This window comes from Schistocerca serialis, chromosome 5, assembly GCF_023864345.2.
Source record: "Schistocerca serialis cubense isolate TAMUIC-IGC-003099 chromosome 5, iqSchSeri2.2, whole genome shotgun sequence".
Classification (NCBI taxonomy): Eukaryota; Metazoa; Arthropoda; class Insecta; order Orthoptera; family Acrididae; genus Schistocerca; species Schistocerca serialis.
In genome coordinates, this window is record NC_064642.1 from 407,964,834 (window position 1) to 407,992,142 (window position 27,309).

Sequence of the window (27,309 nt, forward strand, 5' to 3'; positions counted from 1 at the left end):
ATGGTTCCTCTGAAAGGGCACGGCCGACTTCCTTCCCCATCCTTCCCTAATCCGATGAGACCGATGACCACGCTGTCTGGTCTCCTTCCCCAAACAAACAACCAACCAACTTAATAATGCGCTGTTCTTTCGTTCAATATGGCTACTTTTCCAGGCAAACCCCAAAATTATAGGCTGATTATTAAGGAGGCGTGGTAACAGTTTGGCGTATCAAGTCCGTACTTGGCTCAGTGATGTTTACTGTTGAGCATTTTGGACATTCCGGCACGGTGGAGCTGCCGAGTTCCAGCAGCTGCGTGCCTCGGCCTACCATTATTAGACTCGTAAGCAGGCGAAGTAGCGGCGGTTTTTGCTCGGCTCAGCTGCGGTTTGGAAACCTGCGGCGCTCGGCCATCCTCTCCTCGTTACTCGCAATTGCGAGCTACCCTCAAGGACGCGGCTATAAATGAACGGAGAAAACTCGCCTCACTCCCTTTACAGCGATTGCCTATTTGCTGTTTTTTCCCTTAGGACATCGACCTCGTTTCACATTTTCTCCGTTGTGCCTGAAAGCTACACCTGGAGAACATACGTACCGAATCAGTAATACAGTTGAGAGCGGTCCACAATACTATTACATCGTGTTAGGTTCTCCAGGCAGCGACGATATGCAGATGAGATAGCCACCTTAAAATAAGATTCCAACAGCTCTAGGATGCCTGACTGCGAGTGGTCCCTTGCCGTAGAGAAATTATGGCCACCATGTTTCGATCTAGGTTACGTGTGTGTGTGGGTTGGGAGGGGGGGGGGGGCGGGGGGAAGAGATATTTTCAGAAATCTGAAATTCACATTAACATATCCAGCGACCCACCGGTACAGCCGTGAGCATTAACGCACCGCTTCCACGTGCGTACCCCAGATAGAATCCGCCTCCAGAACTAATAACGAGGGCTGGTGAGCCAGCGAAACTGTACATGGTGTTCAGGCGGTTTCCTGTATCAAATGGTTCAAATGGCTCTGAGCACTATGGGACTTAACATCTATGGTCATCAGTCCCCTAGACTTAGAACTACTTAAACCTAACGAACCTAAGGACATCACACAACACCCAATCATCACGAGGCAGAGAAAATCCCTGACCCCGCCTGGAATCGAACCCGGGAACCCGGGCGGTTTCCTGTATCCAACTAGGTAAATACAGGATGGTACCCTGACATAGACGCTCCGCAAACTTTTAGAAAATGTTCTTCCATATAAAAACATGTGATTTACTAGAGACCAGTGATAGTCAAACTGCGGCCTGCGGTTCCCATGCGGCCCAATCAAGTACTCCTGCGGCCTGCTGTTCTCAGCCGTATTTTATAATAATATGCTTCTAACAACTAACACCAGCGGCAAAAAAAAAAATTCAACTAACGCCAAGGACTTTTCAGGAGTGTGGTTTTCCTACTAAAAAAAAAGAAAATAAGGAGATTGTAACATAGTAAGATGCGCTTAATTTTAATTGCCGTTGGTGAATTCAGCTGTGAGCTGAGTAAAGTTAGCCGCTTAGACTACCGCTGAGTTAGAGGTGTAAGTACGGCGGCCATTCCGGGGCTACACTGTGAGAGTGGTAAAGTTTTATTGTCTTCCAACAAAGCAAACCTAAATCTGGACAGCAGAACGGGGATTTGAACCGTTGACCTCCAGAATGCGAGTACAGTGTGCAAATCTCTGCACCATCACTCTCGGTGAACTTAAATTAAGACCATTCTAATACAGCGCAATGAATAAACGAAAACTGACATTCAAAACATTTAGTAAATATTTGTGATCGTGTCTCACATTGCATAATGCTTTCAAATAGAAGTAAAATTACTGTCATTAGTCAATGAATCATCCGCTCACAACAACACTTCGTCAGGCAATTTCATTGTCACAACTCTGGGGTCTCTGATGATGGCAGCAATCTTAAACAGACAACGGTTGACACGAAGTGTTTGGAATGGTGCCGACATTGAACGATCAGCAGTTTAGGACCATCGGCCAATTTATCGCGCCCTTACTATAGATAGCCCATTGGTGATTCGTAACATACATATCTATGTAGCTTCCCAATTAATAATAAGATAGCTATGAATGTGGCCCGAATGCCGCCTCACAAGGTAAGCAAGATAGCTATGAATGTGGCCCGAATGCCACCTCATAAGGTAAGCATTGGCACCTGACCAAAAACGTTTGAAGACCGCTGCTCTGGACGTAGGCAGGTGAGGTAGATAGTCTCCGGCCCTGGGCGGAATATGGAGACGCCAACTGTCTGCGAATGGCGTTATTCGTGTGAAAATGAGCAAATGTTTTCTAAATGTATGCGCATCGTGTAAGTGACGTGGGACGTGTGTGTCAGCCCGATATTCACCTATTGAGATGAGATAAACCGCCTAAAAGTCACAGAGAGAATTGGCTGGCAGACCGGCTCTCGTCGTCGTTTGTCTGCCGGGCTGTTTAGATTCGGCGCCAGTGCACCTCCCCGTCCTGGAAGCAACTCTTTAACGCGTACAGCTATTCGGGCGGATTATTTCAGTTTTATTTAGTGTACCACATTTTTAAGACGATATACGGAAATGTCTGAATGTAGACAATCCCGGCGTATTCTGTTGACGAAAAGCTCTTGATTTTCCATCCGGGTGGCGATGTTTAGACACCGCGACATGTTGAAGAGTGTCACATTCATTATCTTCTGCCGAAGAGTCAAACCGATGAGTATATCACTCTCTGAAACTTCCTGTTATTTTAACACAGCTACCCGGCTGGAAACCCAGACGTTTTCGTAGATGTAAGGCAAGTTTACGAAAATGCATTTGCTGGCAACGTTACAGAGCTTTTGACATGGAGAAATTCTTTTGTTAGTGAATTTGGTGAACATATTACGCAAACAAAATCTTGTTGTTGTTGTGGTCTTCAGTCCTGAGACTGGTTTGATGCAGCTCTCCATGCTACTCTATCCTGTGCAAGCTTCTTCATCTCCCAGGACCTACTGCAACCTACATCCTTCTGAATCTGCTTAGTGTATTCATCTCTTGGTCTCCCTCTACGATTTTTACCCTCCACGCTGCCCTCCAGTACTAAATTGGTGATCCCTTGATGCCTCAGAACATGTCCTACCAACCGATCCCTTCTTCTGGTCAAGTTGTGCCACAAACTTCTCTTCTCCCCAATCCTATTCAATACTTCCTCATTAGTTATGTGATCTACCCATCTAATCTTCAGCATTCTTCTGTAGCACCACATTTCGAAAGCTTCTATTCTCTTCTTGTCCAAACTATTTATCGTCCATGTTTCACTTCCATACATGGCTACACTCCATACGAATACTTTCAGAAATGACTTCCTGACACTTATATCAATACTGGATGTTAACAAATTTCTCTTCTTCAGAAACGCTTTCCTTGCCATTGCCAGTCTACATTTTATATCCTCTCTACTTCGACCATCATCAGTTATTTTGCTTCCCAAATAGCAAAACTCCTTTACTACCTTAAGTGTCCCATTTCCTAATCTAATTCCCTCAGCATCACCCGACTTAATTCGACTACATTCCATTATCCTCGTTTTGCTTTTGTTGATGTTAATCTTATATCCTCCTTTCACGACGCTATCCATTCCATTCAACTGCTCTTCCAAGTCCTCTGCTGTCTCTGACAGAATTACAATGTCATCGGCGAACCTCAAAGTTTTTATTTCTTCTACGTGGATTTTAATACCTACTCCGAATTTTTCTTTTGTTTCCTTTACTGCTTGCTCAATATACAGATTGAATAACGACGGGGAGAGGCTACAACCCTGTCTCACTCCCTTCCCAACCACTGCTTCCCTTTCATGCCCCTCGACTCTTATAACTGCCATCTGGTTTCTGTACAAATTGTACATAGCCCTTCGCTCCCTGTATTTTGCCCCTGCCACCTTTAGAATTTGGAAGAGAGTATTCCAGTCAACATTGTCAAAAGCTTAAGAATACGTATTATTTTCGTTTGCTCCAAACTGGAACTCTGTCGGGGATCTCTAACACGAAATAATTTGAGTATATCGTTCGTGGGCACCGCAGTTACTGTTATGTAAAGTTAATCGTGGGATAACAGACAGCTTTTAACAATCGATTAGCCAGCAAATTGTTTTTTCGTTCAGTCGGCTTTTTCAGTCAAATGAAGCAACAGAATAACTATAAGGAGGTACTCAAATGAAAATCGAATACCGCCACAACGGGACCATGAAACGATTCCATTCAAATGTAATCACCACGCGCATTAGGACATTTATCCCTCTGAGAGAAGAGACGATCCGTTCCAGTCTCATAGAACGTGGTCAGGCGCTGAAGGATCCACAACCGTTCTCACTCTTGCACTTCCTCGTCCAGCCGAAACCGTCGTCCATGCATATCTTTCTTCGGATCGCCAAATATGCGAAAATCACGCATTGAAGGATCCGGGCTGCGCGGGGCAAGCTGCAGTGTTTTTCCCAGCCAAATCGCTGAAGAGTAACCTTTGTCCGATTGTCAGTGTGGGGACGGGCGTTATCATGCAATAGGATGATTCCGTCCAAAAGCACTCCTGGATGTTTTGACTTTATGGCACGTCACAATTTCTGCAAAGTATCTTCATAGAGCTGTGTAATGATTGTGGTTTATCTCTCGAGTAACTCAACGCGTAGAGGGCCCCTGCAGTCGAAGGAGGAGGCCGTCATGACCTTACCGGAACTTGTGTGAACAGCATTCGATTTCTTTGGCATGGGTGATATGGATGTTTCCACTGTTAGCTTCGCCGTTTGCCCTCGGGTTGTTGGAATGATGTCGGACGGAGATATCCTGTTGCACAATAATGCGCACCCCAACACTGCCAATCCGATGACGGTTATTCCTCATCGATTTCATTGGAAAACACCTCCTCCGTACAGCCCGCATCTTTCACCGCGTGATTTTCACATCTTTAGCGATCTGAAAAAAGACGTGCGTGGACGTCGGCTTCAGTCGGGCAAGGAAGTACAAGAGTGGGTGTGGTTGCGGATCTGTCAGCGGCCGACCGCGTTCTACAAAACTGGAATCGCCTCATCTCCCAGTGGAACATGTCTTAACGCCTGCTGTGATTACTTTTGAATGGAACTATTCCATGGTCCCGTTGTGACAGATGTTTGGCTGTCATTTGACTTCTCATAGTCTCTGTGGCCACCTCAGGTATACGAATGTTTTTCTCACTCACTCTTAGTGTTTCGGTATTTTCACTTGCACATTGGTCAGAATCTTCAGTTATACATGAGCCATGACTACGGTTGCCAACTTTTTGAGAGACGAATAAAGTAACTATTTCAAGCAGAAGTAAATAAAATGTCTCTTTTGAAAAATGAAGTATTTTCAAAACTGATATTTTTATTTAATTAAATGCGAATTTTTCGTATATTTAGTATTAACTATCAATTTTTGGTTGGTTTGAAATGTTTAATAACCAGTGAGCCATTGTAAATTTATGTGTAAACAAATGAACAACTATTTTTTAATTTAAATTTATTGAAACACACACACACACACACACACACACACACACACACACACACACACATATATATATATATATATATATATATATATATATATATATATATATATATATATATGTAAAATCTATTTCCGCCGGTTTCCACCTATCACCGATAATTCTCTTTCGATAAGTGCTGATGTGACGTGTGCAGAAAGCGTATAGGATTTCTTCCTCCTTAGCGTTTGTCATGCACCTGTGTGGTCCACTGTTATTGCTCTTCTTCGCCATTTTATCCGTTACTGTGCCTCATCACGGTGCAGGTCTGAATCTTCAAATTTTCGTGCAGGGTATCAAGCCACCGAGGGCCATGTCTTCCTACTGGCTGTTTACCATTTACTCCAAAACTAAAAGCAGTCTTCAGAACTATTGTTGCGCTTGCTCTAAAAAATACCCATACCACAGCAGACAGCTTCTCTCACCTTATCTTCTACTGACACTACTCGATGTAACTTATGAATTTCATCATTTGTGAGATCATCGTGCAGTGTTAATCCAGATATCCACCCGAGCATATTTGATTCCATCACAGCAAGTCGTAGTTCCATCTTTTTTGTTGAAGACCAGCATTCAGCACCGTACAATGCAGCTGTAAGGGTCACAGATCGGTATAGTTTCGACTTCAGCCAATTTGGAATCAGTACACAGAATCTCTTTTGAGCCACGTTCTGCTCTGGCGGTTAGAGATATCTGGACTGAGATTTCCGTCAGCTGCAGTTATACAGCTTAGATACTTAGAAATCGTAATTGTTTGGAGATCAATACCATTTATTCTATTGGTACCCGAACCATTTCGATCTGTGGTGAGCTACTACATTTTCTTATGTTGAGACGTAGACCTACTTTCCTGCAAGGCAGTCGTTCAAAGGCTTCGACTTGACATTGCAGGTCAAACTTCGTATCACCAGCCTAAAGTAATGTCCAAGGTGCGGTTTTATGGAGATCTTGCATGAAAATATTTGTCATTATTCGTTAATATTCTGTGGATGGTTAACAGTCCAACATTCGCCTGGACCAGTGTAGAAACTCTGCGTAAAAACCATACTCAGAGTGTCCGGCAGAACCGACTGTAAAGCTAGAAACTGATTTTACTTGAAAACGAAGAATGAATAATTCAGTCAGTATGAAAAAACTACAACGGACTGTTTCGGCTGTTTTTACTGTGTTGCTCTCACAGGTTGGTCTCACTCGAAAGGAGTGAATGAGAAATTATTCAACCGATACGTTACTATTACCGACTGAATCTATTGTTTTAATTGCTGCCATATTTTATGGCCATATTTTAAACCCATGGACTGTTATGCATCGAACAGCTGGTTGTATTACCATCATTGCTCCAGTAGAGCAATGTTTGTATGTCCTTTGCGATTATTTTCATATTTGGAGCTGTCTAATATGGTTCCATCCACTACGGGGAGACAGACTTACTAAAACTTACCTTCAAGTAAATTATGGAACTTGGCTTTTGAGGTTCTACGCGCAATTGTGTTCACTGAAGATAGCAGTTCAGGGTTCCTTAAAGTGATTCAGACTTCCTTAATAGGCACTCTCCCTAAAACATTATGTACTTATCGTCAGTGGAAATACTGATATTACTTGTCAGTAACCGTAACGTTTTTTGGACTGGTAGCAAGGTGGACGAGGTGTGTACGAGGATCCACGCGGATTCCCACGCGATATGGAATCTCTGCTAGAATAAAAATAGATACCGTCTGCAAAAAAGCTTTTCTATCAGTATCTGGTGGACCGTAGTAATCAATAATGCCGTTCATGGTTAGATAACACTTTGCATGAGCCTTAAAAATGGAAAAAGGAATGACAAAAAATTAAGGTTCTGTTAAGTAGAACATTTCAAATTATTCGGAGACGTTCGGATTCGAAATCTCCCGAGGCGTGGCGCCACTCACAACAGCGGGCTTCCAAGGCGTGACTGGACGGTGTCCAGTCCATTCGGACGCGGCCTGCCAGGGAGATGAAACGGAACGAGGAAGCGCGCCCACTTTCTACGGAACAGCTCTGGACGCAGCCGGCGGTTGCCAAGGCGACGGTTATCGGCCGGCTCTGGGAACAGCTGAGCGCCGAGTGCCGGCAGTTTCCTGCCGCCGCGCCGGAAGTGCGAGGCTGCGCGGGGCGCGCCAGCCGCGGGGGGAAAGCGGCGTTTACACCGGCGCGCCGAGGACGATGCGACGCGAGGGTGCCCGAACGCCAGTAGCGCCTTTAGAGCGGTTATCTCAACCTGCTGTGACTTCCGTCATGTGACGACGGCTCGATCTGAGCGAGATTTGCATACTGTCATCCACACAAAGAACGTTTTACATTCCGTGATTTAATCATCGTGCCAAGGAAGTCACTATACGTTTACGAACCTAAACATGAAATATTCGAAGCTTGGAAATGGTAGAGTACGCCATGTAACTCTAGAATACCGTATGTACAGGGTTTTCGGAAATTCCTGTTAAAAACTTCCATGACTTGTAGAGAATAATGAAGGTTCCCTTAGTGCTGTATTAAAGTGATCTCTCCGAATGCACTCCACTAGTGTAACTCTACGACATCAACTTTTACCCTCCGCTAGAGAATTTGGCCAGAACGCTTCAAAACTGCTCTTATCTCGGCGAGAGAGAAAAAGAACTCACATCCCGAGAAGACTGAATCAATGAGCGTTCGGTTGCACATCACCTGCTATCGTCGCCAATGCTTGGCGGAATGACGCGTTAGATGTGGTTTGCTGCGAAACTGTGCGAGGCGAGAGAACCTTTTATCAACGTACACCAAATTTGTTTTTGTACAGCAACTTTAAAACAACGTGTAATTGAAAAATTCGGCGTTTATAATGTAAGATGCCGAGAGAATTACTGTTTTGTCTAATTTTAGGATGAGTATTACCCCCAAAACGTACACTGCTGGCCACCGTAAATGCAACACCCTGAAGGAAGCATCCGAATCAAGTGAAATTTACACCATGGGTTTGCAGCGATTAGATATGCAACTGATTAGAATTTCAGCGCAGACGCACATCACGCGCGCCTGTGGCGCCACCTCATAGCGCCATTTAAGGCTTGGCGATTTCGACGAGTGTACGTTCGGCACGTGTGTTTACCTTGTGGTTGTTTCACAAGACGATCAGTTATGCCTCGTAGACAACAGCGAACATCGTTTGATCAAGTATCCGAGTTCGACAGAGGAAGGATAGTGGCTTACCGAGATTGTGGATTATCATACAGAGAAATCGCTAGTCGTGTTGGACGAAACCAAACAACTGTAATGCGGATATGTGACCGTTGGATGCAGGAGGGTACGACTGACCGACGTGGTCGATCGCATTCACCTCGGTGCACCACTGCACGTGCTGATAGGCAAATTGTGCGCATGGCAGTGACGGATCGCTCAGTGACATCCCGAATCATAGCACAGCACATTGCGTCTGTAACGCATCATCCAGTGTCTGCGCCTACCATTCGACGCCGTTTACAGCAGAGTGGTCTTTCCGCAAGAAGTCCATTGCTTCGTCTACCATTGACGCAGAACCACAGACGTCTCCGTCGCCAATGGTGTGATGACAGACGGATGTGGACGGCAGAATGGAATGACGTTGTCTTTACTGACGAGGCACGCTTCTGTCTGTAGCACCACGATGGTCGGATTCGAGTATGGAGACACCGTGGAGAGAGGATGCTGGACAGCTGCATTATGCACCGCCACACTGGTCTTGCACCGGGTATTATGGTATTGGGCGGTATTGGATATTACTCTCGCACGCCTCTAGTACGCATTGCCGGTACTTTAAATAGCCGGCGCTACATATCCGAGGTGCTGGAGCCAGTTGTCCTTCCTTACCTTCAGGGCTCGGCCACAGCCATATTTCAACAGGATAATGCGCGACCACACGTGGCACGCATTGTCCAAAGGTTCTTCGTCAATAACCAGATTGAAGTGCTTCCCTGGCCGGCTCGCTCTCCGGATCTTTCGGCGATAGAAAACATGTGGTCCATGGTTGCTCAACGAGTGACCCCGATTACATCCACAGCTGCCACACCAGATGATCTTTGGTAACGTGTGGAAGCTGCTTGGGCTGCTGTACCCCAGGAACACATCCAACGTCTCTTTGACTCAATGCCGAAACATGTGGCAGCGGTGATCTCCAACAATGGCGGCTACTCTGGCTACTGATTCTGGCAGGAACCACATGTCACAGACGTCTGTAAACGTAATCATTTGATACTTGGTCAACATGTTATCTACAAAATAAATTTTGTTGTGCTACCTCTTGTCTTTCTTGGTGTTGCATTTACGGTGGCCAGCAGTGTATATACCATCAACTGGAAAAAAAGTGTATAATTTTTATTTGCGAAATTGCATGTAAGCCTTACAATCCCTCACTGGGTATTTATTTGAAATCCTAAATTTTCTTTTGCCTTTCCTTCAAATGTATTTTACGAAAATATTAAATACAATACATCGAGAGTGATTTCTGTTTATTTGATTTATAAGTAACATAAAAACTGAAAATAAAAAGAAGTCCCTCGTAGGGACTCGATGCCATGACGTTGGATTTCTGTTCTATAATCTTTCCACTTCGCCAACCTCTGCCTCGATATCAAGCTAACATGCGAGGGTTGGAACTTTAATAGTGGCAACTATTTATTTACAGCTCGTGCATAATAGATACGTGTTTCGAAGTTTTACTGACCTTAAAAGTAATCACCAGAATTGTGTATAACCCGTTGCCAGCGATGTGAAAGTCGTAGGATAGTCTTAGCAGTGCCAATTGTGTTGACAGTTCGAGCGGCGCGGTCTATTGCCTGACGAATTTGTAGCAGTTCTGAAGCGAATGCCATGAAGTGTTTCCTTCAGTTTGGAAATCGAGTTGAAGTTACGAGGGCTTAAGTCAGGGGAGGCATTTCTTCTTGGAGAAATAGTGCGTACTGAAGTGTCTGTAAACTAGTAAAATAATTAGCCGTAATAGTAGTGAATGACAAGGTGTAGGTACAATAGTACTTCCTATGGCTTTAGGCGGCTTCGTTTACGTGATCAGGATTTATATGTCCCTGCTCTGTGTGAAAAGAGCAAACTAATTTACGAACCTGTCACACGAAGAGTAGAAACTGTCCGCATAAAGCTGTCATCGTAGCGGACATCCGGAATAGTTATGAAAGCAGTCACGCAGAAAACATTCCTTATGTAAGCAACTCGGGTACCCGGAAACGGCTTAGAGAGATATATTGATGAAGAGTTGCGCCTTTTTATACAACGAAGTGCGGAACTCTCGTCTTGTTGGAAATGTTGAAACTGGCCTGGCGCTTAGGTTAGCGTAACGCCGACTTCAGTGTGGCAGTCATTCTACGTTATAAAAAATACCAAATTAACCATCGATCCATCCGCAGATTTTCCGTTTAGACAAAGATTTTTCAGTTTAGACATAAAGATGCAAAACACTCCGCACACTTACCTAGTTTAAATGAGGTCTGTGTTGTGACCAAGGTCCTCTAAATCAGCGACAACGAAGAATTTTTAAAAACTATGAAGGGTGAAGAGAACAGCGATTCGTAGACCTACTCCCAAAAGAGCAAAAGTTGCTGAAATTTCGCACAGTTACGAATACACACTCAGAAAACATTGTTCACGATGGCATGTTCCCATTATCGGTGGTGAAAACTTAAATGGACTAACTGGAACAACAGTCTGTTGCAGAAATCTATGATAGTCTGTGGATAATACTAAGACGTCGTAGTGGCGCTAAAATAGACTTCCGTTGTTGCGAAAACATAAGTTGCGCCACAGCTTCGATCCATTGTTAAACTCTGCAGTGCTCCAGATTTAAGTGGATGCGCTGTGTCAGCTCAGAGGAAGGTAGGGCTATACCTCTTTCTTGAATAGTAAAGCATGGCAGAATTGAAACCAATCTTACAGATAATCGCTTTGCGTGCGACCACTGAAAACTAAAAATCTTAATTAGAAGTCCTGTCACAAGCACACAGTTATTGCTAGTTTGTTTCATCGCCTTCGATTATGTTACTAATAGGACACAGAAACACCTAAGAACCTCCGAAAGTGTCCGTAATAGCCAACAGCTTCAGTGTTTCATCTATTTATTTCGATGTCAACATGGTGGTGCCGAAGATGCTACAGTAGTTTGCTTCTACATTGATAGGATTCCCCCTGTGTAACACCCTCAGTACGAACTGATCGAAAAAATTAGACGCTATTTAAATTCAGATGAGCGTCATATAAATTAAAACTTAGTTTATACAAAGTACTAGTTCTGTTTGTAATACTTTAAAAGTGTCGCACTTGGAGAATTCGGAAACAAGGTTTCCATCATTTTACATTAGAAGAAAAAAGAAAAACGTATTGAAGGAAATATATGGATCAATTAAGGAACCAGCTACTGCGCGATTAAGAGCCTTTTTTTACGACAAAGCGTACATTCCTAGTATAAGTAACTATACATAGTATCATTAGTTGTCGGACCACAAAACTAAGTGTACTTTGCGTTAAGTATTTGACAGAGGAAGCTAGCAGTAATCAAGTGATGTATCAGGAGTGTTGCTAATGATAGAAAGTCTCAATTGCTAACGATTGCGCATTCCCACTACTTTCAAAGAGAAACGTGTTATTTTAATTTAAAAATTATATCCCAGACACAAGCACAAATATACAGAAATTCTTATTTAACTGGAGCAACATTTATTCCCCTACGCGGGTTCTACAAGACAGTCACGTTGGCTTAAGATTCACATGTACACATTGGCTGTTTGAAGAACGGGAACCATAGTAAGCGCCTGTGTAGTGACAGGCTTCAGTCACACAGCTGTCAACAAATCTAGTTTTACTCGACTGAGTGCGCTTCCAGTACATCATTGGATTATACGTTAAAAACCAGTTACTGCGTCACCTGCCGATCACGCAGACTTGTAAGACACGAGAAATAAGATTCCGCATCAATACATTCTCTCTTCGGTGACCAAAACGCTGCCTCCTCCATTTCTCTCCACCCCACCTCTCCCTTGATGTTTTCCGAACAAAAACTCTAAACTAAGTCGTCTTATAACTTGTTACACACGAGTTGGTTCATTTCATATTAAGTAGAGCACTTCACGTCCTTCAGGCCCAACACATCTCTGAAACAGATAGTTGAAGTCTTGTAAGTTCCTGTGTATGGTAGAAGGCCCAAGACACCATTCAACTCTACCCGAACATTATCTTAAACATTTGGAAAATCACGCAGAATCGATGTCACCATATTAATCACCAATGGACGTGAAACACGCTGTAGTCTACTTACAGTGAGGCAAATAGCCCGGTTATGAGCTTGGGCCTCAGACCACAGTACTTTTCCGTAATATCTCGTTAACGAATGAAGTTAGGTATAAATGGTTTTCCCCATCTTCACAAGCTCAAGAATCCGCGGCCGGCGACAGCAATTAAGAAGTCTTATATCTTGGCTTGAATGAAACTGAGAACAGGAGATACCGGCTTCCCGTGAAATGGAAGCCGCATCGAACAGCCAGTATCCCACTAACAATTCCTTTAAAAGTCTTGGCGGTGATGCCTACTGAACTACCATGTGCCTGACCGGGCGTCAATGGCAATTTGAAGCGGGAGTGCGCGGTGGTTGAGAGGTGAATGCCTTGCCAGGCAAGTCCATACAGAACAATTGCATCTACATTTTTTTTACGGTTGTAAGAGGGTCCCTACACGACTGTACAAAGGCAAAAACTTCTGTTTACGAGGGACGTTCAGTAAAGCCTGGCACTAATGCTCATACAACAGATTATTGTAAAAATGACTGATACACAATTTTGCCCCTCTCAAAATACTCCCCCTCCCCCTCAATGCAATGCACGTGTCCCTGCTGCTTTGCATTCCTGGAAGATGTGTAGGAAGCCATTCCTTGACATCCTCTTCAGGGTCGCTACTAATGCTTTCACCGGCTGTTTAAGAAAAAAGTCACACATAACCAGGGCGGGACTATAAAGTGGGTGGGGTACAGCAGAGATACGTTTTTGTACCAGAAACTCGATAACAGCATTAGCAATATGTGGCCTGGCATTATCGTCCAATGAGGTTCCTTCGTTTTTTGGGAGTGTGATACTTTACAAATTGCTCTAGGATGTTCTTACAGTAACCTGCTGCGACGTTAGTGTGTATTAGAACTCTGAGTGTGTACACTAGATTGTGTTAAAAAAGAAAAAGAAAAATGCTGACCATAGCTTTACTGGCTGACTTTTGCGATCGAGCCTTTGTGTTGGTGATTGACCATTTTGCACACATCCTGTGCTGCTCCGCTTCATCTCTGGGTCATAACAGTACACTCATGTTTCATCAGCAGTGATGACATTTTGCCACCAAGCATCGCCCTCGCCCCAAAACATCGTTTCCAGTAGCGGCACACATTGACGCGAGCCTTGATTTGCTGTGGAATATACACACAATGGGGGCAATTAGCTCTGATCTGTGCGCTCTACAGAAGCTGTTCCACAGCATGAACACTCTGTTCATTACTCAAGGTGTATCTGCAAAGCTTGCTTCGGTATGCACGGTCCACAAGCCCTGATACATGCTGAATAATTTCTGCTCTGCCAGAACTCATGTAGTCTCATACACAAAACTCTTCATTAAAAGGCCGAGAAGAGTTAACCTTGTTGACCGCAGAGTTGGACCACCTTGATCTATCCACCTTTCACCGTATCTTAGGTTGAAATGTTCGTGCACACCATTTGCAAAAGGCGCGTGCGCACCACCGTGTCAGAACCACATTTGTTGACAGAGTGACAGTTGTAAATCTTCCAATAACGTCGCGAATTTCTCTTGCTGTCTTCTCAGTTTGTGTGAGTACTGTGAAGTGGGAGATCTGAAAGTGATCTGATCTTCAATCTTATTTTACACACAAATTGTATGTTTATGGACATGGTTTCCTTATCAAAACATTATCCATTAATTCCCCTCTACAATTTCCAGAAGCCTTAAATAGTGATGGGGAAACATCCTCTACATATGATAACGTGTTCTAAATGTTTTTCTGGATTGTGTAACTGAGATGTGACATGGTCATCAGCCCAGTATTCGCCCAGTGAGATGTGGGAAACCACCTAAAAACTATGTCCATACTGGCAGGCACCCAGCCCTCATCATTAGTTGGCTGGGTGAATTCAACCTGTGGCTTCCTAGAGTCTACGAAGTAGCAGGCAAATGTGTGTGGTTATCTGGACATGTTATTTAATGTTTTAATATATTCTTCTTTTGCTTGTGCCTTTGTCCAGCATTTTTGATGGGTCAGCATGGCTATAGTCGGATTAGGCATGGTTAATTTAAGGGGTGGCCAGATGCCCTTCCTGTTGCCACCCTGTTGGATGAGATGATGACAACACAGCACCCAGTCCCTGAGTGCAGAAAACCTCCGACCCAGTCGGGAATCGAACCTGGACCCCATTGCATGGCATTCCATCATGCTGACCACTCAGCTATCGAGGCATACTTGTAATGTTTTAATATAACAAGAATAATTTGTTTACATCAACGGACAGAACATCACTTTAACATAACATCTAATAAATTGCGAATCAGAGAAATACATTTGAAAGGGTACATCTGAAAGATTGTGCTGTTCAGTTAAGAATTATATTAGCACAGGAAAAAGCTGTCACAGCTTTGACAATCCCATAATTTACACAATGTGAAAACCAAGTGTGCAGTCATCATTAAAACAACACAGGGAAAGTGAACACAGGTCTGCAAATTATGGCTGTGCGAGATTGTAAACAAGGGGACTATTTTTCATTGCCCTCACTTGGATCCATGCCATGTTACAAGGCCTTGCACGTCATTTACATGTAGGGGAGATCACATTGGGCCACAGCAGGAGCCATGCAGGGCATCATGGCCGTCACACTTCTCAGTTTGCATGTATTGCTACGTGATTTCCTTCCACCTTTCAAGCAGGTATACACCCTTTTCTCCAATGTGTAATATGTTATATTTGAGCCAGATCTTGTTGGTGGAGGGGGCACTAGACAGTTTGATCACAATGCCCAATATAAGAAAACCGAGACTGAGTTTGTGGAGAGCAGTCAGCAGCGAGAGAAATGGCTGCCAAAATTGAGGAAGCAATGCTCTTCTGTTTGCAGGCACCGGTAAGATGAATGGAGCAGCCGTGCCAGTGACACTGAAGAACCGGCCACGCATTCCGACGCCAGATGTGACAAAGGAGGTGGTGGACCGCGAGCACCGGCTGGCCAGCCTTGGAGGCGGTGGCGCTGGAGGCAGCGGGGGTGGCGGGGGCCCGGGTCAGGCACTGCAGTCTGGCTACCAGTCAGAGCTGCCCGTGCTCCAGGTACACATTGGCATTATTGTGCCCTAAACGGTTGCTTCTCTTTGCTGCTGGGGCGGTAGCCCTGCATGATGTTTTTCCTTCTTCTTTTTCGTCTGCTTCTTTCTTGAATCTCTCTGCGTATGCAGGTAACACAAAGCCTCTTCCAATCTTCTCTTTTCTCCCACAGATAATCGTTCATCATTTCTTTTTGTTGTAGTCCTCTTCAATCCACATCACCCTTCGTCTGGTCTTTCCATTTTGTTCAAGGTTTCTCTGTTAGTTTTCTTCCAGATTCTGTCCATTCTAGACATCTTCCTGGTAGAGTTTCTTTCCTAATTTCAACCTGTTTTTCTCCTTAGTTTCTTTTAGGGAACTAACCTGAAGTTTGTTTTGTATTGTTTCATTTCTTATCCAGTCCATTCTTGTCCTTAGTAGAAAGCACATCTCTCTCACTTACATTCTACTTGGGTCTTTCTTTATCCAGATTGAATTTCATGATCCTTAAGTTAAAACTGGTAGATAATGTGATTAATGCTTCATGATCTTTGCTGTGGCAGGTATGTTCCAGCTCATGATTAGGATGTCTGATACACAATAATAATATTCTGAGCAATTTTCTGTCCTCTGAAATTTCTTCCTCAGTGTATCTTTTTGTGGTTAACATACTTCCAAGATATTTGAAAGCATCTCCTTCTTTAATATTTTTTTCCATTACAACTTACTTCCTTCATTTTTTCCATTTTCCTTCCTGATTTTCACTACCTCACTTTTTGCGATGCTTATTTCAGTGCCTGATTCATAAATTACTTTCTGCCAGGTATTTAGCCATTCTTCCAATTTCTGAGTGTTGTCTTCTCATATCATCATTACATTATCTGCATAAGCTATGATTTTCATCCCCTTGGTGGACTTTCCTTGTCGTGTTCTCCTTGATTATACTGAAGAGTGCTGGTGGCACCACACTTCACTGTCAAACCCTTCTATTTGTTCTAAAACATTTTGTATTTTTGCCATCTATAGAAAATGCATGTGAGGCAGTGGCCTTCTAGTGCACAACTAAATATTTATGCAAAGATCTACAAAAGGCCCGCCGGCCACTGTGGTCGAGCGGTTCTAGGCGCTTCAGTCCGGAACTGCGCTGCTGCTATGGTCACAGGTTCGAATCCTGCCTCGGGCATGGATGTGTGTGATGTCCTTAAGTTAGTTAGGTTTAAGTAGTTCTAAGCCTAGGGGACTGATGATGTCAGGTGTTAAGTCCCATAGTGCCCAGAGCCATTTGAATTTGAAGTATTAATCGCCTTCCTTCATATGTTGATGCGTGTTTGATTTCGTACCACTTCTTAGAATTATGAAAGGCCCAGTAAGCCAGTGGCAGCATCACCATTGCTTTGAACAAAGAAATGAGACCTAAACGTACTTATTTCTGGGCCTGATATACAGTTGTCATAGATACCAATGAAATATTGTTTTGTTAAATTGCTAGCTGTTGTGCAAAAAACTTAAGTCAGTGCTCAGATTGATTTACATGATAGTTTTGTCTGTGTAGCATGTGTTTCATTCAGATGGATAAATTGGAATATTTTATGATCATATAATTATTTCCCCAGACAGTTAACTTCTGACAGAAATGGACACAAAAAATTCATGTAGGTTTAAGAATTGGTTCCTTTGACTTGAGAAAGGTACAAAGGTGCAACTGGATTCAAACATGATGCACTTTTCTGAAGGATGTTCCACATTCCTAAACTGACATTTCAGATGAAAGATTAAGAAATTGCACAATTTGGTATTGCTTAATCAACCACTGAATGTGTGTGAAATAGTTGATACTGTGTGCTTATAGGAGAAAAAGAGTGGTTCATTGTGCATCAAGAATTAACAATCAGAAAGCATGGTGAAAGGTGAGTGGTGAATTTTTAGAATGTTCTACAAAGACAAATGCTAAAACATATTTCCTTCCAATGTCAGAACCACATTAAAAGAAAGCAAACTCATTTCATGTGCTCATGTGTTATTAGGCGTGAGGTGTGGGAGCACCACTTCATGAGGGGAATAAAACAGTCATCCAAGCAGTGGGCAGATAACGGCTGTCCTGCACAAAAGAAAGCCGAAGTCGATTTCTTCAATCAGTGTCTTCCGGATACAGGAGATATCATTCTTATTGGTTGCTTTGCAAAGGATAGAACTTCTACGTGATATGCAATGTGCAAGTCTCCTGTTCTAACTGGATGAAAATAAAGGAACCATACACACAATACCTGGATTGGGAAGAGAAAAAAAGACAACAAAGTCGAAACAGAGACACTTGGAGTGCAGATCACTGAAATATCCTCTATTCATCAGATTTTTCACCTTCTGACTTGCATCCATTCCCACATCCTATAAAATTATTGAATACTGCATCACAGTCAGACAGTACAGGGTTTACTGCAAAACCAGCAACAGGATTGGATTACATGCGAAGTAATGGAAAAATGTGCTCTTGACAAATGAAACCCTCTTCAGCTTCCTGAATGTCCTATGGAACATGTAATTACCTAAGTAGCTATTTTTGCTTTGTTCTGTGACCTTTCAGGCAATAGCTTTCGTTTCTGGGAGTGCCATGTCGACATAGAGAATACACCACCATTTCAATACACTCAACTTGGCCTCTAAAACAATTAAGAACACCAGCACCAATGTATGCGAAGAAGTTGTGCAAGCGATCATCTGGAATAGAACCTGGACCAAAGGTGTTAGGTTCCTTTCCCTGGAAGGTGGGGATTTGTCCAATAGCTGATCTTCATGGAAGAGTATGGAGATGACCAGGCATGCAATTACAGGCATTTGTCAGGAAGATGTGTCAGTCAAGTTTCAGGTTGATATTATGTAGACATATCGCACATCTCTCATGGCTATCGAGGTTAATTTGAGGGCTGTGCAGTATCAGTCCAGAGTCCTCTTAACTTATTGTCTGATCGTACTTCAGCATTTCAACAATAGGTTCATTTTTTGAGATAATGCAAGAACATACTGTGCCCACATCACGAACACCATCCTCCAAGAGGCAAGACTACCTGCAGTATCTGCTGACATGAATTCAGCTGAATGTGCTTGGAAGCAGTTGAAAGTTGTAGTGCACCACTGTGTGAATCAGAATTCTTCTTGCACAATATATGAACTCGGGAGAACTGCAACTGAAGAGTGGGGCAACCACCTTTTGCTCAAGAACGATGCAAGTGTTTTGCAACACATAGGGTCAAACCACATGGTACTGAATGTTGCCCAGGAGCAGAGTTTCACTGCAAAGATGTGTACTTTCAAACATACTGCCTTAATTTTTGGCATTGTTTTTCATTTCACAACTAGCTGTACCAGGCTAGGCTTTGCCATAGCCCAGTCTGCTGAAATGCAAAAGGAAGAAAAAAGAAAGCACACATTTCTAATGTGTATGGCAATTGGATGCACATCCTAATCTCCTTCTCTCTGTCCATCTTCCATCTCCCTTTCTTTGCCCATTTCCTTGTCCTCCCCCCCCCCCCCTCTTTCTGTGTGTGTGTGTGTGTGTGTGTCCGTCCATCACCTCCTCCCCATCTCTCTGTCCATCTCCACTTCCCCCCCTCTCTCTGACCCTCAGCTTCATTTATTGTTATTGCAAATTCACATTCTGCAGTAGTATTCTAATCATAAACCAATATGCCATAAATACTTTCCTATTTTCTAAAAAATGTTTCACTATGTGTCTGAAGGTTTACTACATTTAACATCTAAAAATCTGAAATAAATCAGAAAGGAAAATTTTGAGATTTAAGAGAATTTTTGGAGATTTGAGACTTTGAAGAAATGAATATCTATGTTTGTACTTATTCGTGTACAGAAAATGTAGATTTTCTTAATTGCAATTCTCTGATAGTTTTTTACCAATTGCTTTTAAATCCCTCCTCCTCTTGAATAAGCGTATGCATTTTGCAGTTATGTATGTAATGCAAAACAGTTTTGAGCAGTTCATGCATGCACAGCCTGTAAAGTTATTCATTTTACAGCATTTTTCTATAAACTTTCCAGCTCTAGCATTCTTTTCTAGCTTCTGCTTAAGTTTCGGACATAGTTGTGGAAGTGCTATTGTTAATGTTAGCTGTGGCTCTTTCTGTAGGTGGTACTGTCACCTATCAAGGAGCTGGGTGGAGAGGGTGGGGTGGTGGGCACACCTAGTTCAGTGCCACCATCAGCACTGCCCTCATCTGTAACAGCGAGCGGAGCTGGGGGTTCATCTACATCCACAGCAGCGCTGGCGCAGGCTGTGCTCTCCCCTGCACTCACATCGGCTGGACTCAGCCCTGTGCCTGTCCCGGTATCTGTACCAGTTGCTGCTGCTGCGGCTGCTGCTGTCAACGGGCGCAAGGTCAGTCTGGCTTTTATGTTAGCTCATTGTCTTTGATATTCCATTGTCACTTGTGCAGAATGAGTGTCATTAGTTGAAAAACCGCCTCATGGTATGAACCAGTAGTGGCACAATGTTCATACTAAAATTATATAAAGAAGGGATTTGATTAAGGAAATTTGCCCTTGTTCCTTGTGATATAGTTTTGAAGACTGTGTCCTGTCAGTAGACACAGAAACTGGTTTCCTTCATTTGAAGACAAAGACTAAAGCATTAATGCTGCAAGAAAAATTTCAGAATTTCTCAGCTAAAGCCATATTTGAGCTCTGTTGTAAGTGGCCTACATCTGCCTCCACCTACGTCTCCCACCACAGCTTAATGACATCTGCTACATGTACATAGTCTCTGCTCAAAATATCTCTGGAGATAAACTAAAAGGTCTTCTAGCTGCAATACTCTTGTTCACAGATATAGTGGTTTGTTGTTTGACTGCATATAACCTTCTGCAGTGAATGTTGTCAATTTAGACTACTGTTACAGAACAACGTGTTTAGACTCTATTATGGCGAACAATATTTCCTGCAGTGCCTGATCCAGTACTACATCAGATGATCACCTGGCTGGGTACTCAAAGGTGCCACGGGGTGCTGTAAAAAGTTGCTATGACCCTTTATTCTACATCTAAATATATACTCTGAAAGCCACATTACAGTGGTACCACTATAATTTTTCCCTCCACTACTCCATTCATGTATGCTACATAGAAAAAATGACTGTCTAGAAACTTCTCTCTGATTTTCTTGTCATAGCAATTTTGCAATGCTTTGTGTTTGGATGCAGTGTGTTGCCTCTTTAAATATTGTTTTCTCTCCGTCACTACCAGTTGTGTGTTGGCAAAATTATAATCATTTTTGATTTCCATCTAGCTGTTGTAATTTTCATAAACAATAGGTTACGTAGAATTGCCTGCCTTGTTAAAAAAATAAAATCTTTACATGTGTCCTCAGCACTACGTCCTCCAGTGTATATAACAGGAACGATCTTCAAAAAATGAGAAGAGAGAGTCTGTACAATGTATTTTAATAAATAATAACTCCTTTTTTTTAATTTTAGGTGTTGACTACAATGACAATAACACCAGTGACGATGAGTGGAGCACCACCTTCACCAGCACTGGCATTACAACCCATTACACTGACGGATGTAACATCAGGGTCAGAGGATGACAGTGGGGTTGCTAGTGATCGCAGCAGGAAAACAAGTGTTGCTTCTCAATCACAGACTAAGCGTGGTGAAGTGTATGTTTAGCAGCTGATGTCGCCACCTATCCATCACTCGGCTTCCTCCACACTCGAGAAGAGGAAGACACGATTTGTGACAAAGCAGTAACACTGCTAAGTGATGCATGTGCTTCCATTCTATTTTTTCAAAGACTGAAGTTATGTGGTTGCACAAGATTAATTACATATAATATTGACAGTCAGGAGAAACCAATGAATGTGTTTGTGAGTGAGTTGTCACTTTTGTTCAGCTTCTATGAAATGGACTAAAATATATTGGGAGTAGTATCTCCTGAGGACACAATGAACATTAGTATTTTTGACACTGTGCCTTTTGTAGTTTTATGTATATTTACAGTTGTTTTATGGCAAAGATATGAATTGTACTTAGAGGTTTAGACTGGGAAAATCTGCAGGTGAACATATCATAAAGTCTAGCATTGATTACACATACTTGTTGATATCCAAAGTTAGAATAAAGCTAGTATTGTTTTGTTTTTGGATACAAACACAATGGTACACATACATTGTGGAAGATCTGTGATAATGCAGTAACAAATAGTCTTCAGTAAGTGCCTGTAAGTGTAAAAAGAGTGTTTGTAGTAATTGTTTGAATTTGTGAAAATATTGTATATTTATCTGATTTTTTTGTTTCCAGAGCAGGTACATTCAGTGTTGCCAAGTGTTAAAATAAAACTACATAATGTATAGACCTATTTATCAGCTAAATGCAGTACAATGGTTAAAAGATTGCAGACACATAGGACACAGATCTAACATCATGCAGTCATTCACAGGACTAAAGTGCTATCTGTCACGCAGCCACTGACATTTGGAACAGTATAATTCCAGCTTGTGTTACTGTAATTGGAGGTGAGACTCAAAAGAAGCTGCAACAGCACAAAATAGGACATGGCTTTGAATGGCAAGAAACATTATGTGATGATATGCTGGTTTCAGCTTATTGCTAACCTTCTATTTCCTCACATAAGTGCAGAACAAGACTTTCCTATTCATGTCTATAAAACTACAGCCACTGAAAATATCAGTATGGCAACAAAACCTAATGAAGCAGCAAATGTAATGGAATTTCGTGAAGGAGTGTTAGATTATTTTGTGATGAGTATTACTGAGAGGTAATGTGATAATGGTTGTCTGTGGCAAGCAATGTTCTTGTTTGATTTTATCTGGATGCACAGAAACCCAAAAAAACAGTACAATACAGTAAAATTTTTATGGTGATTTTCAAATGTTTTCTAATGAAGCTGTATTGTCCAGCAGAAATGGGGAAAATACTGTAATGTCTTGATGTTTTTCATATCCCTTGGGTCCAGTTCTTGCTCAAATGGAAAATGTTAATGACAAAATATGTGAGTAATTGGCTTTATTGAAAGGATGCTCTGCATGCATGACCATGCAAAGCATTTACAACAGATGCTATAATCCCATCAGGACCAGAATTAAAATTTTTATAAATTGTATTTTTCTCTAAAATATGTAATTTGAAATAAAAGTGAATTTGGGAAAGTATTTTATGCTTTCTGTAATTTTACTGATCCATTAAATGATTTGAGATATTTTCAAAGGAAAATTGTGTTGTTGTATCAAACTTCCTGCACAAGTACTAGAATGAATTTAAAGTATGAAGCTAGAGATATTGCCTTCAAAAGAAATCTGAGTACCATAACAATTTTCTATAAAAGTAAATGATACTCACTCTGCACTCCTTTCAGTGTATACAGTTCCACTCACACTGGCAAAGTGAATATGCCATTTATCAAAGATACTCTGTATGTTGCTGTGTTAATTATTGTTAAGTTGTGCTACTAATTATTTTTCTTTCAGCTCAACTTTAGCTATCTGTGTGAGGAAAATTTACTAAGAAAAGTATGAAAGTGCAAGAAGACAGAATGGCTGGTCATTATGTACTTTCTTCTGTCAATGCAGGATTGGGCCTTATGTCCTGTTCTGTCACACCATGTCTTCCATGTTCTTCCTATACTCCTCCTTCCAATGGAATTGTGTTCCATTGCTTATCAAGAACTTCCCTGAGATGACATACACTATATGTGCTTTTCCAGTCCTGCTTTAGTAGACTGCTTTTTCAGTCAATGGCCGTACCCCCAGTTCTTTCCTTATTTCTTCATTTCTTATTTTGTCTTCTCATGTGCACTCTTTCACAAATCTACGGAACTTCATTTTTGGTTTTTCAAATTTTCTTATGTCTGTTGATCTTAATATCCACCTTTCTGCCCCTAATAATACTTTGTGTAGTGTCATTACTTTGAAAAACTTAATTTGGGTTTCTCTTCTTGTTTCGCCCTTTAATGTTCTTATCATGCCATAAACATGTTGCAGCACTAATATTCTTGTTTATGTCCTCCTCTTCTTCAGAAGTTATGTCACATTCTAGACGTTGGATATGGGGCACCTGTTATATTATTATGTTATTAAAGATTGCTTTAATGCTCACAGGGTATTTTCCTAAAAAGGCCGTTGTTTTTTGTTGTTGACATCTTCACATTATAATTTTAGGTCATGTTGCTTAATTTATGTTTTACAATATCATTTACAATATTGTGGACTAAAAACTCACATTTTCATGAGATTCCATTAAATAAACATTATTATCCCTGCTGAAGGACAGATAATTGCCGAGCAGTACTTATCATCAGGAGGTAAAATTCTGAGCACAGTCTTGGAGGAGGTTAGAATGGAAGGGAAGGTCATTTGGAAGAGGGCCCTTCCACTGTGGCACAAGGGTGAGTGGGTCTTGGCTGACCTGACTCTTCTTTCTAACCTTCTGCAACCTAACCCTCTTTCCTCCCTACCTAAGGAAGGTATTAAAAACTTTAAAAGCTGGAAGAGTAATTTCTCCTTTTATGTGTGTCTGTCCACATTATTTAGAATTTTTTTCCAGTAGGTAGTATTGGTCAGCCATTTTCTGTCCTTCAGGAAGGAGATTAATATTTATGTAATGAAATCTCATGGAAGTGTATGGATGTTTAGTCGACCATATTCTGACATAGTGAGTGAGTGAATCACACATATTGTAATGCTATGATTACACAGTCATACTTTATTTTTCACGCAAAATAAGTGTTCTTATTTTTCTGTAGATAGCTGATAGAGATAACCCTACAGCGCATTCGTACAGAAGCAAAAGGAATCTGCTTAATCAACTCATGTGATGTCTTTTAAAGAAGATCCTGTTTTCAGCTTGTATAAAATTGGCAATCTTAATTATTGTAGATCTAAAACAAAAAAAGAAAATATTAGCTGTAAGGAATATTATTCAGAAAATCAGCAGTCTGTGATGCAAAGATCAAACATTTTTTAAAGCCAATAGACACTATCCTTCAATGAGAGAATCTTCATTATGGAGAAAACCTTGTTATAGCTGACAAAAAAAGAAATCTTCTTCTTCTTCCTCTGTAGTGTTACAGCCCTTGGTGAGTCTTGGCTTCTAAAACTAGTTTCTTCTGTGCTTCTCAGTTTTATACATCTTTTTTTCCTCCCATGGACTTTCATACTGGTGAGACCTTCTGTTACTTCAACAAATCACATTCTGTCTAATAACATAAATCACACCTTACACCATTGTTTCACATTCTTATCCTCTGCCATTCTCCCCATGTATCCTAGCCAACATAGCCATTGTAATATGTAAATTTTACTGTATCTCTTCTTGTATTAATGCTTGTAGCTCAGTGATGTGTATCTTCCAGACTACTTCCTCCCTTTATTGGACCATAAATTTTACACAGTATTTTTGCTCGAAAGTTCTTAAAGCATTTTTGTCATCTTCTGCCAGTGTACATACTTCTAACCTACATGTGACAACCAGGCAAACTAGGGAGTTGTACACTAAGAGTTTCTTTCTTCTTGTAACAAGTTTATTCCCTGCTTGTATTCTTTCCCTTATAGCACTTACAATGCCGTTATAATTTGATATTAAGGCTCACGAGTAACTAAAAGAGGGCACTTCTTTAAAACATTTCCCATTTATATTTAGATCTTTAGGATTTATTCTAGCCTCAGAGTGTGACATTACCATAAATTTTGTTTTATTTTCATTTACAATGAAGCAGATTTTTAATGCACCTGTTTCCATTGCCAGGTATGTTTCTTCAAGTGTGTTGATATTTCTTCATACTATTCCAGCATCATCAGCATATGCATTTATCTCCTACTTTATATAAATATAACACTCATTTCATTGATTTTATTTGTTATATTGAGCTACACTGATAATATAGTGGATATACTATCACACTGTTTCACTCCTTTATTAAAGACAAAGCTTTCACTTGTCCTGTTGAATATCTTTGCTTTTACTCTCGTGTTTATCATTCTCATTCTGATTAGACTTACTGGTTTAGCACATATGCCTACTTCTTTTAGCATTCTGTACAGTCTTTGCTGATTTATGCTGTCAAAGACATGTTTGAAATCAATGTATAGGAAGTACAGATCAATATTATGGTCACAGAACTTTTCAGTCATTCGTATGATCACAAATTTTTGGTCATTTGTTCCTCTATGTGGTCAAAAACAACACTGATAATCTCCAAGTATGTGTTGTGTGAACTTTTGTATCCTTTCATTTAATATAATTGTGTGAAGATCTTATTTAGTTATGCTTCATAGTGTTATACCTCTGTAGTTTTCACATGCTGTTGTATCTCTTTCCTTGTAAATGGGGATTACGATTCCAGTTTTCCAGTTATCCAGCATGGTTTCAGTTTCCCATATGCCCAGTATTAGGGTGAGCAGTTATTTTATTGCAGCACCTCCACCACTTACACTTTGCCATCTTCACCAGGTGCTTGACTGTTTCCCATCTTGAGGACAACCAGAGAAACCTCATGCAGTGCTGGCTTCCTTGCCTCATTGCCTGCCACCAACTCCAATATTTCTTTCTGTGAGATTATTTGTTGTTCTTCCAGGCTGTCATTTTGCATGTCTTTGATGTTTTATGCCCATTTTACCATTGTCTATTCTTCCTTTCTTAGATTTTACCATCTTTACTTGAGCTTGCCTTTATTTTTGGCTGGAATCTGCTCCTTATTTTGCATGCAGCATGGTAGAATTTTCTTATTTCATTCTGTTTCATTAGCTCTTCTTAGGCCATTCTCTTTTCTTCCTCTTGCACAATCTGTTGGCTCTTCTTCTTAAATCTCTACATTGTTCCATATTATCTCTGGTTTCTCTTTGTAATGATGTCATTCTTCCCCTATTCTTTTCCTTTACTGCTAACCTGCAATGTTCATCAAATCATTCCTGGTTTCTTCTGCTCCTTCTCACACCTGTTATTTCTTCTGGAACATCATTTATGAAATAATGCATGCACACTCAAATGCACGTGCAATAGTAGTGTGCTATCATCTGCGAGAGTGTGCTGTGAAAGAGCAATACTGTGAACTTCCAATAGAGCCAGCCATGGGCGGGTGCCTATTTAAACCCTGCCACACTACGCTCATGCTCAGTTAGCATGTTATTACTGCTTACATACACTGCCTTGTGGCCAGTGCATGTTAAGGTGATTGGCGTACATGCCACAGTCTAATAAAGTCGAGTACAAGTTACAACAGTTAATGGCTTTGTCAATCCCGATCCACCTTTCGCCTGTTCCTGCTGGTGGCTCTTCATTACTCAACTTCCTATTTAGCGTTAGTATTTTTTTAAATTTGATCTGCAATTTTAAGTTTGTCTTCATTCTAGTTCATGCTCTGTTCTCTTCTATTGCTATTTTACTGAATGCTGATAAACCAATAATGTCAATATATCCCTAGGACCAAAGGTACAGTTGTAACA

At 41.4% G+C, this 27,309-nt stretch overlaps 1 protein-coding gene across 1 annotated transcript in view; it reads left to right on the forward strand.

Moving 5' to 3' along the window:
- The window catches only part of LOC126481138 (bestrophin-4), a 569,514-nt gene extending 546,492 nt beyond the window's left edge, over positions 1–23,022 (forward strand). Inside the window, exons 10-12 of the mRNA XM_050104689.1 lie at positions 15,668–15,873; positions 19,985–20,233; positions 21,326–23,022. Coding sequence (XP_049960646.1) covers positions 15,668–15,873; positions 19,985–20,233; positions 21,326–21,520 — 650 coding nt within the window. The 3' untranslated portion in view covers positions 21,521–23,022. The remainder of the gene's footprint in view (positions 1–15,667; positions 15,874–19,984; positions 20,234–21,325) is intronic.
- The last annotated feature ends 4,287 nt before the right edge of the window (positions 23,023–27,309 follow it).